General features: G+C 46.5%; 3 protein-coding genes across 9 annotated transcripts in view; 2 read left to right on the forward strand and 1 right to left on the reverse strand.

The window, feature by feature from the left end:
• SLC7A6 (solute carrier family 7 member 6) overlaps positions 1-10,635 on the forward strand; it is a 37,872-nt gene extending 27,237 nt beyond the window's left edge. For 5 of the 6 annotated variants that reach the window (XM_030863569.2, XM_030863570.2, XM_060289528.1 and 2 more), the window contains exons 8-11: positions 1,093-1,189; positions 4,923-5,072; positions 5,191-5,374; positions 5,824-10,635. In XM_030863569.2, the coding sequence (XP_030719429.1) occupies positions 1,093-1,189; positions 4,923-5,072; positions 5,191-5,374; positions 5,824-5,918 (526 nt within the window). In that variant the 3' untranslated portion in view covers positions 5,919-10,635. The remainder of the gene's footprint in view (positions 1-1,092; positions 1,190-4,922; positions 5,073-5,190; positions 5,375-5,823) is intronic. The other variant, XR_009560133.1, reaches the window with a different exon arrangement.
• On the reverse strand, positions 8,525-16,798 carry SLC7A6OS (solute carrier family 7 member 6 opposite strand). The gene is made up of 5 exons (XM_030863572.3): positions 16,575-16,798; positions 16,162-16,437; positions 12,114-12,317; positions 10,771-10,891; positions 8,525-10,026 (listed from the first exon to the last, which is right to left on the reverse strand). The coding sequence occupies exons 1-5, from the start codon at positions 16,767-16,769 to the stop codon at positions 9,896-9,898; spliced, it is 927 nt and encodes a 308-aa protein (XP_030719432.1). The 5' UTR covers positions 16,770-16,798; the 3' UTR covers positions 8,525-9,895.
• Positions 16,799-16,809: 11 nt separating this feature from the next.
• The window catches only part of PRMT7 (protein arginine methyltransferase 7), a 56,356-nt gene continuing 55,170 nt past the window's right edge, over positions 16,810-17,995 (forward strand). The window contains exon 1 of one of the 2 annotated variants that reach the window (XM_030863561.3): positions 16,810-16,946. The gene's annotated coding sequence lies outside the window, so the exon portion shown is untranslated. Of the gene's footprint in view, positions 17,069-17,995 lie in introns of both variants that reach the window. The other variant, XM_030863560.3, reaches the window with a different exon arrangement.

Consider the following 17,995-nt stretch of genomic DNA (forward strand, 5'->3'; position numbering starts at 1 on the left):
GAGTCCACCCTCATCTCCCAGCTCAAGCGTGTGGGCACACACAGAAGACCAGCAGATTTGTCCTCTGCCAGGGTGTCCACCCTCATTCAGACCTCTTCTATTATGGGACCTTGTCACAGATGTCTGGCCATCCCCCCATACCTTAGCCTCTCCCTGCTTTAGTTGGCCTCAGTGATATTACCAGAGTCTCTGTGTCAAATCCGGTCAGGCTGTTACTTCAGAGCCACAGCTGGTTCTTGGTGTGTGTTCAGACTCCACAGCATGGCCTCATAAGCAGGTTTTTCCCAGCACTCTCGTCACACACCTTATCCTGGGACTACAGGCATTCTAGCACCCACCTTCAAAGAGGCTATACTCTTTTATGCCTCTAAGCCTCTTTTGCCTTTGCCCATGCTGTGTTTCCACCCAACGCTCACCTTCTGGAAAACCCCAACTCTTCTTCCCAGTCCAGATGTGATCATCTCTTGTGAAGCATTTTGTTCCCCAGCCCACCCCCAAGCCTGGTGCTGTGTGCTCCATGATGCTGCTGACTACCTGGATGGCGTTTCATTTCTCTGCTGCTCTGTTTCCCAGTCAGTAGGGCTCATTATGCGCAGAGAGAAAGCTTGGGTTGTCTCTTTGAGCCCCAGGCTCTCCCTGACTTTTCATATACCAGGAGCTCAGGGAAGGTACATGGAGGGCAGACCATCAGAAGTCTGGCTGCCCTTCTTTAAAAAGCCATTATGTTGTGTAGGAAATGTGTGGGGTGGCAGAGTGGGGTACCCTGGTGGGGTGCCAATGGGTGGGGTGCCAATGGGTGATGCCAGTGGGTGATGGCAGGGTGAGGTATCCATTGGGTGATGGTGGGTTGCATAGCTGAGGGGCTGGGGGTGTCAGTGGGTAACAGTGGGTTTGAGCATTCATGGGTAATGGTGGAGACATCTGTGGGTAAAATGGGGGTAGGTTGGGTTGGTCATGCATAGAGAACATGGGAGGTTCCTGAGAGACTGCCCCCTGCTTTCTTCTGAAGCTGAGCCTGGTTTGTCTGAGTGAGGAGTGTGGCTGCATGGCTGAGTATAGAGATCCTCCTGACACATTTTTTTGTCCTTCCAGGTTGTTTTTTGTGGGCTCCCGTGAGGGCCACCTCCCGGACCTTCTCTCCATGATCCACGTTGAGCGTTTTACACCCATCCCTGCTTTATTGTTCAATGTAAGCTGTGCTGGGGAGTAGGGGATTGGACGTTATCTGTGTGGTACTCCTGCCAACTTCATGAGAAGACTGTTTGAGGGGAGGTGTACTAGCTTCTTGGGATACTTCCTGAGCCTCTCAGTGTTTCTTCCTTTTTCTTACAATTTTTTAAAAATATAAAAGTAAAACATAGTTATATTAGGGAAGGCAAATACTACAAAAGAATGTAAAAGTGAATTAGTAAGATTTATCTATTTTTGTCAGTGGCTTCCTTTTTTCCTCCTCCTTCTAGCTCCTCTTTTTTTTTTTTTTTTTTTTTTTAAATCATATTTAGAAAAGCCAGGCAAGTTTGTACACTAGCTACCTAGGGGCCTCTGTTCATATCATAGGCATCATAGATTTATATATAGCAGATAGCATTAAAGTGTTTTATTTCAACAAAATTAGTAAATTATTAAGTATTCTGACAGATTCTGACAGATGGAAGGAGTCCTGAAGGACTGTCATTTTCTAATTTGCACTAAGGTATTATTAGGTGTAAAAGCTAACAGGGACCCTGAGGAAGGCCTTACTCCAAGATTTGAAAAATAGTTCATTTCCTTGTCATTTAGTTCTTTCCTTTATGGTTTCATTACTTAATGTTTTGGATTCATCTGGAATTTATATTTTGGTGAATGGAGTGAGGTAGGCAGGCATTCACTTAATTTTTTTCTCAAATGGCTAGCCAACTGTACAAATATCATTTATTGAACAATTCACTTTTCCGCATTTTTCAAATTTTTATCATATAAAAATAGCTAATTTTTAGAGTGCTTCTTATGTGCCAAGTACGGTGATTTGCCCCTTAAATGTACAATCATCTCAACTCATCTTTCCTCATCCTTGCATCGGCACCAAGCTTCCTTATTTAGCTTTATACTGAATATTTGAGAACTAAAGAGGGGCTGAGGGTACTTCTTCAGTTCCCCTCTCCCCCCTGGAATTTTCATCGCAATTCTCACCTGTTTATTTGTCTTGAAGAACTTTTGTATCATTTTATCAAAATAACAAAATATCCTCTCAATATATTGATTGGGATAGCACTGAATTTATAAATTTAGGGCAATCTGACATTGTGTCTTGTAAATTAATCACCTTCCACCCCACTTTTCTCCTCTTAATATAGGGTCTCCTTTCTCTCTCTAGAATGGGCTCTTCTTGTTTTAAATCCTTTGTTGATAATTTGGGTGAAAAGACAGGTAGGGGGAACTCCATATTCTTGAAGTTAAAGCAAATCTATTTTATTTATTTATTTATTTATTTATTTATTTATTGTGGTACGAGGGCCTCTCACTGTTGTCGCCTCTCTCATTGCGGAGCACAGGCTCCGGACGCGCAGGCTCAGGGGCCATGGCTCAGGGGCCCAGCCGCTCTGTGGTATGTGGGATCTTCCCAGGCCGGGGCACGAACCCGTGTCCCCTGCATCGGCAGGCGAACTCTCAACTACTGCGCCACCAGGGAAGCCCTATTTTATTTATTTTTAAATTTTATTTTATTTTTTTTTATACAGCAGATTCTTATTAGTCATCAGTTTTATCCACATCAGTGTATACATGTCAATCCAAATCTCCCAATTCATCCCTCCCACCCACCCCCAGCCCCTGCCACTTTCCCCCCCTTGGTGTCCATACGTTTGTTCTCTACATCTGTGTCTCTGTTTCTGCCCTGCAAACCAGTTCATCTGTACCATTTTTCTAGGTTCCACATATATGTGTTAATATATGATATTTGTTTTTCTCTTTCTGACTTACTTCACTCTGTATGACAGTCTCTAGATCCATCCATGTCTCTACAAATGACCCAATTTCATTCCTTTTTATGGCTGAGTAATATTCCATTGTATCTATGTACCACATCTTCTTTATCCATTTGTCTGTCAATGGACATTTAGGTTGCTTCCATAAATAGTGCTGCAGTGAACATTGGGGTGCATGTGTCTTTTTGAATTATGGTTTTCTCTGGGTATATGCCCAGTAGTGGGATTGCTAGATCATATGGCAATTCTATTTTTAGTTTTTTAAGGAACCTCCATACTCTTCTCCATAGTGGCTGTATCAATTTACATTCCCACCAACAGTGCGAGAGGGTTCCCTTTTCTCCACACCCTCTCCAGCATTTGTTGTTTGTAGATTTTCTGATGATGCCCATTCTAACTGGTGTGAGGTGATACCTCATTGTAGTTTTGATTTGCATTTCTCTAATAATTAGTGATGTTGAGCAGCTTTTCATGTGCTTCTTGGCCATCTGTATGTCTTCTTTGGAGAAATGTCTATTTAGGTCTTCTGCCCATTTTTGGATTGGGTTGTTTGTTTTTTTAATATTGAGCTGCATGAGCTGTTTATGTATTTTGGAGATTAATCCTTTGTCCGTTGATTCGTTTGCAAATATTTTCTCCCATTCTGAGGGTTGTCTTTTTGTCTTGTTTGTAGTTTCCTTTGCTTTGCAAAAGCTTTTAAGTTTCATTAGGTCCCATTTGTTTATTTTTGTTTTTATTTACATTACTCTAGGAAGTGGATCAAAAAAGATCTTGCTCTGATTTATGTCAAAGAGTGTTTTTCCTATGTTTTCCTCTAAGAGTTTTATAGTGTCTGGTCTTACATTGAGGTCTCTAATCTATTTTGAGTTTATTTTTGTGTATGGTGTTAGGGAGTGTTCTAATTTCATTCTTTTACATGTAGCTGTCCAGTTTTCCCAGTACCACTTTTTTTTTTTTTTTTTTTGCGGTACGAGGGCCTCTCACTGTTGTGGCCTCTCCCGTTGCGGAGTACAGGCTACGGACGCGCAGGCTCAGCGGCCATGGCTCACCGGCCCAGCCGCTCCACGGCATGTGGGATCCTCCCGGACTGGGGCACGAACCCGTGTCTCCTTCATCGGCAGGCGGACTCTCAACCACTGTGCCACCAGGGAAGCCCTCCCAGTACCACTTATTGAAGAGACTGTCTTTTCTCCATTGTATATCCTTGCCTCCTTTGTCATAGATTAGTTGACCATAGGTGCGTGGGTTTTTCTCTGGGCTTTCTATCCTGTTCCATTGATCTATATTTCTGGTTTTGTGCCAGTACTATATTGTCTTGATTACTATAGCTTTGTAGTATAGTCTGAAGTCAGGGAGTCTTATTCCTCCAGCTCCGTTTTTTTCCCTCAAGACTGCTTTGGCTGTTAAAGCAAAGCTAACCTTGTCCCAGGACTCTAGTCCCTGACTCCTGTCTTCCAGAACTCTTTTGTTCCAGAGGACAAATCCTGTCATACTTCTTCCCAGGGGGATGGTTCCATTTTGCTAATCTGCATTTCTAAGGCTCCAGGACAGTGAGATAGTTCTGAAGACATTTCCTCCACTTGTATGCCAGGTAGTTGGGACCCATGTATAACAGTCTCCAGAGGGCACAGTGTGATTCATGTTGAGGTTGGTGCATTGCAGTGAGGAGGGCCTCACTGTCTGCCATCAGAAGGGGAACTGAGTCTGGCTTGTTACTGAAGTGCTTGCAAAAAGAAGGGAGGCATTGAGTGCAGGAAGGGCCCCCAAATGAAGAAGGAGAGAAGGCCATTGTGAAGAATGGACCTATCTGATGCCAAGGGATCACTGAAAAGACCTGGAGGTAATCTGGTGAAGCTAAGTCAGCAGTCAGCAGATCTGGTGCTGACTGCTTGACGGTGGAGTCTCCTGGGTGGCTTGGTGGTGACAGTGCCCACTTCTCCCCAACCTCTCTCCCTCCAGTGCACCATGACACTCATCTACCTCACTGTGGAGGATGTCTTCCTGCTCATCAACTACTTCAGCTTCAGCTACTGGTTCTTTGTGGGCCTGTCTGTCGCTGGACAGCTCTACCTTCGCTGGAAGGAGCCCGAGCGGCCCCGGCCTCTCAAGGTCAGTGGCTCTAGGCTAGGAGGGGTGGGCCATCTCCCCAAGGTGACTTCTTCCCCATACCCCATTCTCCTGTTCCCCCATCCTACTTTATCTAATATCTCACCTCCCTTCATTTCAGCTGAGCCTGTTTTTTCCCATCGTGTTCTGCGTATGCTCCTTGTTTCTGGTGGTTGTGCCTCTCTTCAGTGACACCATCAATTCCCTCATTGGCATCGGGATTACCCTCTCTGGGGTCCCCATCTACTTCCTGGGTGTTTATCTGCCAGAGTCCCGGAGACCACTCTTTATTCGGAATGTCCTTGGTGAGCTTCTCTTTGCCTATCACACATTGGCCTTGTGTGTGTGTGTATACAAAGACGCATGCACAGGTGGGTGTGGTGGCTAACAGCTTCCACATACTAGTGATATGCTGGAAGCCTGGCCGCCCCTTTTGGTCTTGACATGATCACTTTAATTCCAACTTTAGATTCGTATTTTGGGGTTAAAACACTCCCTCCTGAAAGTTCAGTCCATATAGCAAGACAAGGAGTCATGCATCAGACTCTCTGGTGGGGCATGGGATGGAGGTCAGTGAGGCTTGCTGGGGGTGAGCTTGGTACAGGGTACCCAGGGAACAGTTGAGAAGGGAACCACATGCTTTTTTTTTTTTTTTTTTTTTGGGAACCACATGCTTTCAATCAGCCTGTGGTGTTCAGACTGGGGCTGTGGCTAAATGTCAGTTTGCTAAATTCTATTCTCTATTTTCATTTAGCTGCTATCACCAAAGTCACCCAGAAGCTTTGCTTTTGCGTCCTGACTGAGCTAGATGTAGCTGAAGAGAGACAGGTTGAGAGGAAAACTGAGTAGAGGCCAGAGGTGATATCCCCTGAGGCCTGGAAGGCTGCTACCTGTGGCCACAGCCACCGAAGTCCAGATGACAAGACTGTGTGGACCCAACTCTCTTATACTCAAGGAGGGCTGTTGGCCCACATTATGTAAGGGGGCTCAGGGCTGATGGCCTGCTCAGGTGGTCACTCTCATCGGTAAGCTATGGGTCTCAGGGTCTGGGGCCAGCCCGAAGGTGGGGACTTCAGAGGGTGGTGGTGGCAGAGGGCTCGGGGAATAGGGGAATGGTTGCTTAGTTTTGTTCCTGGTGAGTAGGTGCAGCCCTTGCAAACACTTACTTGGTGAGCTGCATTGGGGGAAGAGGGAGTGCTAGGTTAATAGCTGTGGCTGGTGGTTTCCGAATTTATTTGAGGTTTGAACCAGGAGTTTCTACAAAGGGGCTGCTCTATGGGAAGTTTTCCTCCGACCAGGTCCAAGCATCTGACATTAGAGGCCTGAAATGCTACCTTTCTTCCTCTGGCTCAAAATCCTTCCCTGGTGAAAGAGTTGTATTCTATTATTTATTGATATTATTTAATCCAGGACACCAGTTCTAGCAAAGCATTGGTGTTCATTAATCTACAGGATGCAGTAGGCTGATTGTGTTTAAAAATTGAAAGTATCCCAAAGCAAGTCCCTCTGACCTTAGAGGTGTCTATGTGGTGGTGGTGGGTCAGACTCTGACCACAGATTGTTCTGCTCGGTTTTAGCACAGTCTTCTGTTGAGTCTTACCTGCAGAGGTGAACTTTAAAGATTTTTTACTCATGTACCAGTTACACTTCAGTATACAGATAGGTCACATGTTACAAGCACCTGGCTCAAGTTCCACAAGGACGGGTGAACAAATTCATGAGTCAGAGGTCTGGTAATATTGCTATTTTGAAAGATAATCCTTTATTTTACTTGAGACCTTAGGTCTTTGTTCTAGTTGACAAAAAGCAAATCCCTGGGTTTCTGGTATGAACTCTAAAAGGGGAGAAACTGTCCTAGGATTCAGGTGAATCACTTGAATTCTTTTAGCTGTCAATGGTTTAGAGAACATCTCCTGGACCCAAACTGACAAGTAGCTTGCTCTGTAAGGGCCGGTATGAGGGGCTGCTGTGCAGGCCCATGCAAGCCCATCTTGGTGCTAGAAGTGGTCATTTTTCTGAAAACCTCACACCAGGCTGCATCCTCCTCCTCTTCTGTCCCTGACACCAGGCTTGTTTTACAACTGAGCCACCTTGGTGTGGATCATCGGGATAATGCACTCATCTCCTGCCTGCCTCCCCTTGCCTGAGGTCTGGTGGGGCTGCAGTCTCAGGAAGAGCTTGGTACTTTGGAGACTTCTATTTTCTCTGTGGAGATCAGTGAAGACTCTGGAAATAAAGCTGCTTCAACCTCCATCAGCAGATTCATGATCGGAAGCAACTAATTCTGGTGCTCAGGCTGTGCTTTAGCACCCAGGTCTGGCCAAAGGGGTAGGTTTGCCCTAATGGATGTTCCTTCATGGGCCACATGGCTGCACTGGATTGGACAATTGTCCTGTGATGCTTCTAGACACTGTCATCCTGGACCCAGAAGAACCTGCTGGCTTGGTATGCCCCATGGGCTTCTTGTCCTTAGGTTTTGAAATTGGTCAATGATAAAGACGGGAACTATGAGGCAATCTATCTTTCTGACCATTCTTCTCCACCAAACCGGCCCCAGTTGCAGACGAGGGACTAACCTTGGTCACACTTGCTCAATAAAGGCAATTTAGGTGAGCATGCTCACAGCTGCCTTTGGTTCAGGGCATGCATGCATCTGTGAGAACATGGGAGTACATTCCTACTGTCATGGGTTGGGGATTTGCCTGACAACAGGGAGTCTTGTGCAAAGGCTGACTTGCCCAGACTGTGTAAACATGACTCCTGTCTGACCCAATCTGGCACCTATCCCAGGGATCCTCTGGAGCTAATTCTTCAAGCAGACTACACTTGTCTTTGAAGGATCCCTGACCCAGGCTTTAGTTTTCTCTATTGAAGTAAATGACCAGCTGATCTCGGGAACTTGTTGCCTCCCAGTGGCTCCAGGGGGAAGCAAGGCCCTCACACTCCAGGTGCCCTACTACTTGCTTAGTGAGCCGTCACCCTCCTCTCATTACTGGATGGTGACCGCATTCTTCCCCTCTGTGCTGGATACAGACTTCTCCCAGGAAGCCTTCTGAGGGAGGGATGCCAGAGACTCCTTACAGCACTCAAGCTTCCTAGTGGAATTAATTTCTGCAAGGTCTTTGTTGTTTATCTCCTTCAATCCTTTTCCTGGTGTGCTAATCCCTTTTGCAGTGGGTACAGTGTGTGAAGCTGTCAGCCCTTTAATGTTAGCAAACTGTAAATGAGTACAGAAACAGCAGTGAGCACATTATAATGGCAGAGTGGTTTTCAATCCTTTGTTTCTATGCTTACAGGAGACTGAGATGACTAGTATTAGATCTGTAAGTTGCTGCCTGTTATTGCAGCACTGAATTGCACCTTAGTGGATAGTTAGGTTGGGAAACCAAGTCTGTTTGTTGGTTTTATAACTGCAATAGTAGGGCCCGAGTATACACACACATGGAAATTAATCACTTTGGGGGGTTTAACAACTTGTAGATAAGAAGATAAAGATGTACAAAAAATAGAAAGTGAAATGGGTGCAGGTAGGGTAGAAAAGTAGAGATGCTTATGGAATCTTAGAATTGGCAGGAAGAAGACATTTCCTTGTGTAATTTATCTTCCCATGTGATAATAAGTCTGTGCCACAGGGCAAGAGGGCACACCTTGAATCAAAGTTTCTGTATACTGTTTCCCTAGACCTGTGCAGTCCAGTATGGTAGCTACTAGCTACATGTAGCTAGTTAAGTTAAATAAAATTTAAAAATTCAGTTGCACTAATCACATTTCAAGTGCTCAACAGCCATATGTGGCTAATGGCTACTATTGCACAGTGCAGATATAGAACCTATTCGTCACTGCAGAATAAATGCTAACTCAGTCAGAGTTAAGGCATTTGTGGTTTGGAAAGGAATAGGGAAAGAGAGTGTGCTTACAAGAGATACCAATTTTGGTAAAAAAAAATTGGTCCTGTTGACTGTAGTTTGTTTTTGGTGAGTGCTGTGTCTAGTTAAACATTTCTCAGTGGAAAGCCAAGTTTAGGATGTGCTTTGCTTTTCCTCACTTGCCTTAAGTTCTTAGTGTCTGAAACTTCTCACCAACCCCTCCCCCTTTTTGGTGGGGGGGTAAAGGGATCAGGGAGTATGGTGGGAAAGCATATAAGATAGTCAGATTTAAAAACGTTTTAAAGGAATTACTTGCTCTCTTGTTCAAAGTTAGTTTTTATTAAAGAGATTCATACATACCCTGTTCCTTGGCACCACTGCCAGAGGAAACTAGCAATCTTTACAGCCATTATCAGAGTCAGGAAGCAGGGAGCTCTTAGCTTTTAACTAAAATCTCTCATGGCTCAGGCAGATTCTACTTTCTTTCCTAATGGCCATTACTATCCAGTCTGTGCCACTACAAGGGACCCACTGCAGCCCTTCTAGACTCTCTCTATCAAAAGAAACAGCCTTTTACTGGAGGCAGGTGGCCTGGGAAAGCCCAGTCTTAGTGCTGACAAAACGGGAGACTCTCTTCCCCTTAATTGGCTTTGGTGTAGGAGGAGAATGGGAATGCAGGTAAAATGTCTGGGCCAGGAAGCTTCACTTTCACAGCATCTCCCCCGCCCCCAGACTCTAAGGTCAGTTTTGATTGAGACGAAGGGGGGCCCTACAGATAGTAGAAAAGACGGACTCCCTTAGTGCAAGTTTTCACCATGGTGGAATGGTGCTGTTGGATATGCTTTTTCCTTCCACGTGTTAAGCTAGGAAACCCAAGAGGATGTTAACTAGTGTGGCTGACACTGCAGTCACAGAACCCTCAGGGGCTTGTGGTAGAACCTCATGGATATCACAGGATCATTAGTCTGAATCCAGGTCATGGGGGCTGTCATAGCCAAATTCTTTCTGCACATCCAAAGGGTATTTGCTCCACATCTGTGGTCCTCTGTTGTCTCCTTCTTCTTCACTGAGGCTGTTGTAATCATCAGAGACTAGAATAAGATAACAGGAATGGGCTCTAATTGTATGGTTTTCTAAATGACCACAAAAGCCACTTCCCTTCTCAAAAAAGTCTGTTTTGTTTCCTATTATAAAATACTTGCTCAATAAAGAGAACATAGAACAATTTTTAAAAAAGCAATAAACTTCTTACCATGTAAACCAAGTCCTTTAACATTGGAGTGCTTTGTCGTTTTCCCCTCAGTATTTTTTTGTTGTTGTTATAATAGTTGTAGTCATATTGCAAATATAATTTTGTTCCTTGCCACTTCCCCAATAGAATATCCCATAGCTTGATTAACTGTTCCTCTATCATCAAACACCAAGAAAGTCAAAGAACTGTGGTACCAAAGCATCCTTCCTTCCTCTTCCCCCAAGTACCATGTCTGTGTTGTTGCACAGGTAAATGCAACAGTTCTTTGGTTTGTGAAAACCCTGGGCCCACTCCTACTGGCAGACCTCTCCAGCACTCTATTCAAAGTAGGAGGGAAGGGGACCATTGCTAGGCAATGAAAGAACTAAGGATCTGAACCCAGGCCTAACTGACATTATACCTCCAGCAGCCCCCCTGGGAACACTGGTCCTTGCATGTCTTACAGCTCCACCAGCTTGTGGTCAAGCTGGTGGAGCTCAAAGGGCAGAGAAGGAAAACCAGCTAAGATACACCTGTCAACCTTGCTCACACCTCAGTCCCAGATCCCATCAGTCCCTCCCCAACCAGGGCTGCTACCACCTACCTCTGGAATCTTCATCTCCGTTACTGTTCTCCTCCTCTGGGTACTCATTGCGCCAATTATTCTCACTGTTCTCATCATCTTCATCTTCATAAATGTCCTCTGGTTGTTGGTCATCATTCACCTGCACATCTCAAAATAAACATGAGTATAAGTCAAAACCTCTAAAGTTATGCTCTGGGGGAAGCTATCAGCAGACCAACTTGGAGAGATGTCATTTAAGGGTGATGTGTGAAAAAGAGAAAACATAGGTGTTAGTTTGCTAGAGGCTGTAGTAACCTTAGGCTATGAGAGGGAGACGGTAGCCCTACTCTACTCAGAGTCCAGCTCCAGGAACCACATTTCCCGGTTGGATGATCTGAACTCTACCAGAAGGGAACGCAGCAGGGTGCGGAGGAGAGACAGCTCTGAGCAGGTGATGGCAGTGATCTTCAAACTGCTGAAGGCCAGCCAGGTAGGAGAGGGATTATATGGATTACAGGTGATGCCAAAGGTTAGAGCCAAAACCCAAGTGTGAAATGCAGAAAGGAGGGGGGCTATGCAGTAGTCCAAGGTGGGTACCAAGGTGTGAGACTAGTTATAGTGCAGGTGTGGGATAGGGTGCTTCTCTCATAATAAGAGGATGAGAGGTAGACCTTAACTTTTCTCATTAATAATTTTAGAATTTAATAACGTCAGGATGTTAGCTTTCTTAATCCAACGTTTTTCACCCTTTAAGATACAATTAAAAAAAAAAAAAGCTTTTGTTTCCATAGGTCTCTTACACAAAATGGCTAAGTATTTCCATATAGCCTATGCACATTCTCTCATATACTTTATTCTTTTAGATTTTTACTTACTTATTTTTTAAATTAATTTTTATTGGAGTATAGTTGCTTTACTCCTCTCACATACTTTAAATCATCTCTAGATTACCTGTAATACCTAATACAATGCAAATACTATGTAAATAGTTGCCAATGTGCAGCAAATTCAAATTTTGCCTTTTGTAACTTTCTGGAATTTCCCCCACCGGAATATTTTTGATCTGTGGTTGGTTGAATTTGGGGATGCAGAGCCCACGGAACCTGCAAATTACACAGGGCCAACTGCATAAACAAGACTATGTTGCAAACCTTGTAAGAGACTCATTAAGAGCAAAAATTATCAATGTAGACTGTCTTTCCCAAAATTCCTGCACTAAACCCAGGTTTCTAAAAGGCATTTAGCATAAATTTTTCCTTTTAAGCAAGGATAAGAAGAACTAAGAACAATGGCAATCAGGAGTAGAACCTAGGGAGGCAAAGCATGTGACTAGAAAATGAACTGAGGCTGCCTCATGCCCCCTGCCTCATGGGCCCCCTTACCAACTCCCACTCTTGGCTATAGGGCTGCACAGAGAGGATGTTCTCAATCCATCCTGGAGTGGCCATGTCCAAATAGTAAATGTCATACACATAGTTGTCCTTCTGTTCCTCCTGGTACCCAACTCTTGGTCCATCTTCAGATAAAGTCAACCGCTCACGGATCAACTCTACAGAATTGCAGAGGATCACATCTGGGTCAGATGTCTGTAAAGAGAACAGCAGATGATACATGCATAACTTAAAACATGGATGTCCCAAGAGGAGGAACCTAAGACCTCGGTGAAGGAAGCCTCCCTGCAGTTCTCTATGTTGAATTCAAGATTCTTATCCCCATGGCCTACTAGTCTCTTCTCAGTTTAGTACTTTTTTTAAGATAGAGGCTTCCTGCTCTTTTGTGCTTGGCTGACATAAGAGCACATGGGAAGACGCCTGAGGAAGGGGAGAGCCAGCAGAGCTGGCTAGTCTTGCCCCCAGGCTCTGCTTCTACAGGTCTTCTCTGAGCTTCTTTGGTATGATGTTCTCCCCTTGGAGATCCACAGGCCGACAGCAGCACCGCTATGGTTGACCCCCAAATGGGTCTGCATTTTGTGCGGCCTCCTATAGGGGCCTAAGGGCGATTCCTGGACCCTGGTGACTACCACCAGCCATCACCCACCACTTGGCTTGCTCACCCTGACATCCTGCTTTTAATCACAAATGAGGAGTGGCCTCCCCTATAATCCTTTTTCTGTATTTTTTTTTTTTTTTTGCGGTATGCGGGCCTCTCACTGTTGTGGCCTCTCCTGTTGCGGAACACAGGCTCTGGACGCACAGGCTCAGCGGCCATGGCTCACGGGCCCAGCCGCTCCGCGGCATGTGGGACCCTCCTGGACCGGGGCACGAACCCGAGTCCCCTGCATTGGCAGGCGGACTCTCAACCACTGCGCCACCAGGGAAGCCCTATAATCCTTTTTCTGATAGTTTGAGATGGATTGTCCCAGAATAGAACTTGCCCAGGTAAGATGTGCTCCAGTGGCAAGAGGCTGTGTTGTCTAGGGTAGCACAGGTCACTTTGGAAACCATAGGGACATACTGCCAGTCACTCTCGACAGGTTCATCACCAGAAGCTCTGCAGCTCAAACCAGACACTATACAGGGGGAAGAGGGGGGTGTCCCATGGCCAGGGCAGATAAAGGGAGACCAATGTTCTCATCATTTACAGGCTACAGGGAATTCTTTCTTGCTCCAAAGTCAAAAGGAACTAGAGATGTCAGTTTTTGTGCAGACTCTTGACCAACCTCAAAGCTGCTCACAAGAAAACTTCTGGTTCCAACTCACAAGCCCCCAGCCTTCAGTTCAACAAATTATGCAGCCGTTAAAATATTTACAAAAACTAGCAATACAGGGACTTCCCTGGTGGCGCAGCGGTTAAGAATCCGCCTGCCGACGTAAGGGACATGGGTTCGAGCCCTGGTCTGGGAAGATCCCACATGCCGCGGAGCAACTAAGCCCGTGCGCCACAACTACTGAGCCTGCATTCTAGAGCCTGCGAGCCACAACTACTGAAGCCCGCACGCCTAGAGCTCCACAATAAGAGAAGGCACCGCAATGAGAAGCCTGTGCACCACAAGGAAGAGTAGCCACCGCTCGCTGCAACTAGAGAAAGCCCGCGTGCAGCAACGAAGACCCAACGCAGCCAAAAACAAAAAAAATCTCTTTAGATTTTTGGACGGCTTTAGAATCCAAACAATAAAAATAGTTTTAAAATACTAGGCTCCAATCTATTTTTAGGATGCCTGATATTACTGTAAAGCCCTGTTGTTTTCCCAAAGGCTTGCATCAATTTTAAGCACAACAGTCGTACAATTTTAATCACAGCCTTGCCAGCAGAGCTACCGGCAACCCTTTTCCTGATAGTCTAGTAGGCATAAAACCTCAAGTTTGCTTTCAGTTTAAATTTATGTTCTTTAATAATTATTCTGCACAAACATTTTTGATGTGTTTACAGTTTGTATTGCATTGTTGGGAAAATCTGTGTTTATATCCTTCCTAATTTATCTACTAGGTCTTCTTATATGATTTAATGAGCTATTTAATTGACTTGATTCCACTGAACATTGGTTTGCTTTTAAAAATGTGTAACTCATGATGCAGTGTGGAATTAGTTTTGGTAAAAGAGGTGGCTATGGACATCATGCCCAAATTGTTATCCACGTATACTAGGAATGTGATTAAATATCTTTTGCTTGATATATTTTGAATAAAAATTTCATTTTAAAAAAATAAATTTATTTTTTATTTTTGGCTGTGTTGGGTCTTTGTTGCTGCGTGCAGGCTTTCTCTAGTTGCGGCGAGTGGGGGCTACTCTTTGTTGGGGTGTGCGGGCTTCTCATTGTGGTGGCTTCTCTTGTTGCAGAGCACAGGCTCTAGGTGCGCAAGCTTCAGTAGTTGCAGCACACGGGCTCAGTCGTTGTGGCGCACAGGCTTAGTTGCTCCGCGGCATTTGGGATCTTCCCGGACCAGGGTTTGAACCTGTGTCCCCAGCATTGAGCACTGGCAGGCGGATTCTTAACCACTGTGCCACCAGGGAAGCCCAAGATTTCATTTTTTAAACTTCAGAAACTTAAAAGGAGATCTGAAAAATGTTTATCAAGAGGGGGCATACCTTAGATTGAGAATTTTCTATTTCTTTGGTCTTACTGCATGTAGTTGACTTTGCTTTCTGTTTTTTTTTTTTTTTTTTTTTGTGGTACGCGGGCCTCTCACTGTTGTGGCCTCTCCCGTTGCGGAGCACAGGCTCCGGACGCACAGGCTCAGCGGCCATGGCTCACGGGCCCAGCCGCTCCGCGACATGTGGGATCTTCCCGGACCGGGGCACAAACCCGTGTCCCCTGCATCGGCAGGCGGACTCTCAACCACTTCGCCACCAGGGAAGCCCGTGACTTTGCTTTTTGGAAGTGAGGTACAAAACTAACTTAGAAAATGTAATTAGTAGAAAGTAACACTGGGGGCTTCCCTGGTGGCACAGTGGCTGAGAATCCACCTGCCAGTGCAGGGGAGAGGGGTTCAATCCCTGGTCCAGGAAGATCCCACATGCCGCGGAACAATTAAGCCCGTGCACCACAACTACTGAGCCTGAGCTCTAGACCCCGCGAGCCACAACTACTGAAGCCTGCGCGCCTAGAGCCCGTGCTCTGCAACAAGAGAAGCCACTGCAACGAGAAGCCCACACACCGCAACGAAGAATAGACCCCACTCGCCTCAACTAGAGAAAGCCCATGCACAGCAACGAAGACCCAACAGAGCCAAAGATAAACTTAAAAAAAAAAAAGTTAACACTGAATTAAATGTGAGAAGACTTGCATTCTAATCCAAAATCTGCCTCAAGCTTGGTATGCTACCCAGGCCTGGTCCTTTAACCTCCCTTTGATGAGTTTTCCCATCTGCTTTAGGATTCTTTACCTTGGTCAGAATCCTCCAGTGATTCCCCATCTCTGGGTGAAAGGCAGTGTATCCTTGCAACTACCTAGTTGAAAGGGTTTAGCCGGTATCCTCTCCCCAAATTCCTTACTATCTTCTCCCATCCCCCTGGGCTCCATGCACAATGACCTTGCAAACACCAGACAAATTCAGCTTCAGGGTCTTTGCACTTAGAGCTCCTCAGTGTGGAATCCCTCTGCCCAAGATATCCGCAGTGCCTTGCCATTCAAGTCTTTACTCAAAAGTCATTTTCTCAGTGAAAATGACACTGAAATGGGAGCACGCTCCCCCCGCCCCCAATAGCCCATTTCACCATCTAACATTGAATTTGTTTGATGTTTCTCTCCTCTACCTGAATGTTAGGTCCTCACTGCTGTTATTCACAGAACCTAAGAACCATGCCTGGCACATAGTGGGCGCTGAGTAAATACTTGTTGAATGGATAATCTAACCTGTAAAACATGTCCATCAAGCTGGATGGATCATCCATCTCTAAAGTGAAGCCATGTGTACCCTCCTTAACTGTGTGCTAACTTTGCGTACTCTCTGTCCCGAGAAGCCCAGAGCTCGACTCCCGGCGTGTACTCACTTTGCAGGAGATCGCGGCGGCCTCTGGGTCTCCTTCCTCGTGGACCAGGTCCAACAGCTGGAAGCCTGCGTCCTCGGCGGCTTCTGGGCTTCCCGGCGCGTCCTCGGACCCCAAGCCGCCCGAAGGAATTCCCGAGGATCGGCGGCTAGAGACTACCCTGTAGCGGCCGTTCTGCCGGATCTCCCGAGCCGACGCACGGAGATGACGGCGGATACGCTGCTGGCTGCCCTGGGACGGGCGCAGGGCGGCTCGCACAAGCGGCTGTACTGGCTCCTCCTGCGGGGAGTGGAGAGGGGGAAAAAGCGGGGGTGTGGGGCGGCATAAGCAGGGGTTCGTGAAAGGGTTAGGGAAAATGATGCGCCCCAGCTGCGCCCTAAGATCCCTTTCACACTGGCTCCCTCCCGGCCTTATACCTGGGAGCGCACGGTGGCCACCAACTGGAAGACATTATTTTCTGCTGCTCTCTCCAGATCCTCCGGAGGCGTCTTTTGGGCTCCCGACTCAACTGCGCTGGAGCAGAGGCGTTTACAGGCAAGGACAAGTGCCTCAACGGGTTCCGCACTGCGTTTCCGCTTCACGCGGAGGACCGCTGTCATGCCGGCCTCCATAGCAGCTATCGTGGAGCACTATGGGAATGCGCGGGGTGCGACGGAAGAGCTTTCCAGTTCTGCTTCCGGGCCCCACCCACGGCCCGCTCAGCGGGCCTAGGGAAGTCCCGCCTTTGAACGCCTGCCGCGGCAAGATGGCGGTGGCGGCGGAAGTGAGTGGAGAGGTTCTCACGGCCGGTGAGGCGCCGGGCTGGTTGGGAAGGTGGGGTCGCGGTTGACGGGTCGGGTGCAGCCAGCATCCTGTGCTCAGCACAAGGCTTCGGCGAAGGAATGTGGCATGGTCGTACTCGGACACTGGGGTACGCATCTCTTCGGGACGCTGGAGGAACTTTCTAGAATCCGTATGGGGCTGCTCAGAGCTCCCGGGCTGGCGGTAGTGCGGGGTTGTAGGCGGTCCCTGGCTCTGCCATCCAGTCGGGTCATTGCTTCTAGCTGGGCCTGTGACTGAGCCACTCCGCCGGGACCTGGATCATAGTACTTGGTGCCTCCCTTCAGCAATAGAGACCCGCGTCGCAATCCTAACGGAGATTCAGCCATCGCGCCCCGACTGGGCCACGGTTCCCTGGCTCACTGGTATTTCCCAGTCACAGTATTCTCAGTAGTTGGAAATCTCGGTAGTTGGAAACCAGTCTACCACACACTGGCCAGAGCGGCCCTGTAAAAGCGTACATCCAACGTAGATATTCTTTTGCTTAAAACCCTTGAGTGGCTTCCAGTGCATTTAGAACAAAATCCAAACACCTTTCCGCAGCCGACATTGCAGAAGCCCACCCCTAGTCGCCCATCATTTCTTCTGCTCAGAGTGCTTCAGTCACTCAGGCTTTTGTCACTCTGCACCTGGTTCTTTACATCTTAGGACCTTTTCTTGGAAAAGTTGGGGTAAGGATTCCTGAAATATGAGCATTGCACTTTCACAGCTTTTAACCTGGGTTATTCTGTAGGCCTCCACTTAGATGCTCTTTTCCTCAGAGAGTCTTTCCATAACTTTGTTATTCTCTTTCATAGCGTCCTGTATATTTCCTTTCTTGCCCTCAGGTAGTCTTTAATTGTATATTTATATTTACTCTCTTTCCCCCATTAGGGTCTGTAAATTCCTGGAGGACAAGGATCTCTTCTGTATTGTTTGTGATAGTTCTCTAGTCCTAATACAGTGCCTGGCATACAGAAGGTGCCTAGTAAATTTTGAATAAATGAACCAGACAGGCGTCTGCTCTGAAATCTGACTA

The sequence above is a fragment of the Globicephala melas genome, chromosome 19, assembly GCF_963455315.2.
Source record: "Globicephala melas chromosome 19, mGloMel1.2, whole genome shotgun sequence".
Taxonomy (NCBI): Eukaryota; Metazoa; Chordata; class Mammalia; order Artiodactyla; family Delphinidae; genus Globicephala; species Globicephala melas.

Excerpts from the sequence above, each read along its gene's own strand:
- SLC7A6OS (XM_030863572.3), bottom strand. The coding sequence starts at position 16,769 with ATGGAGGCCGGCATGACAGCGGTCCTCCGCGTGAAGCGGAAACGCAGT. Across the intron at positions 12,318-16,161 it reads CCGCCGCGATCTCCTGCAAA|ACATCTGACCCAGATGTGAT; the intron begins GTGAGTACACGC and ends TTCTCTTTACAG. Across the intron at positions 10,027-10,770 it reads CGGAGATGAAGATTCCAGAG|TCTCTGATGATTACAACAGC; the intron begins GTAGGTGGTAGC and ends ATCTTATTCTAG.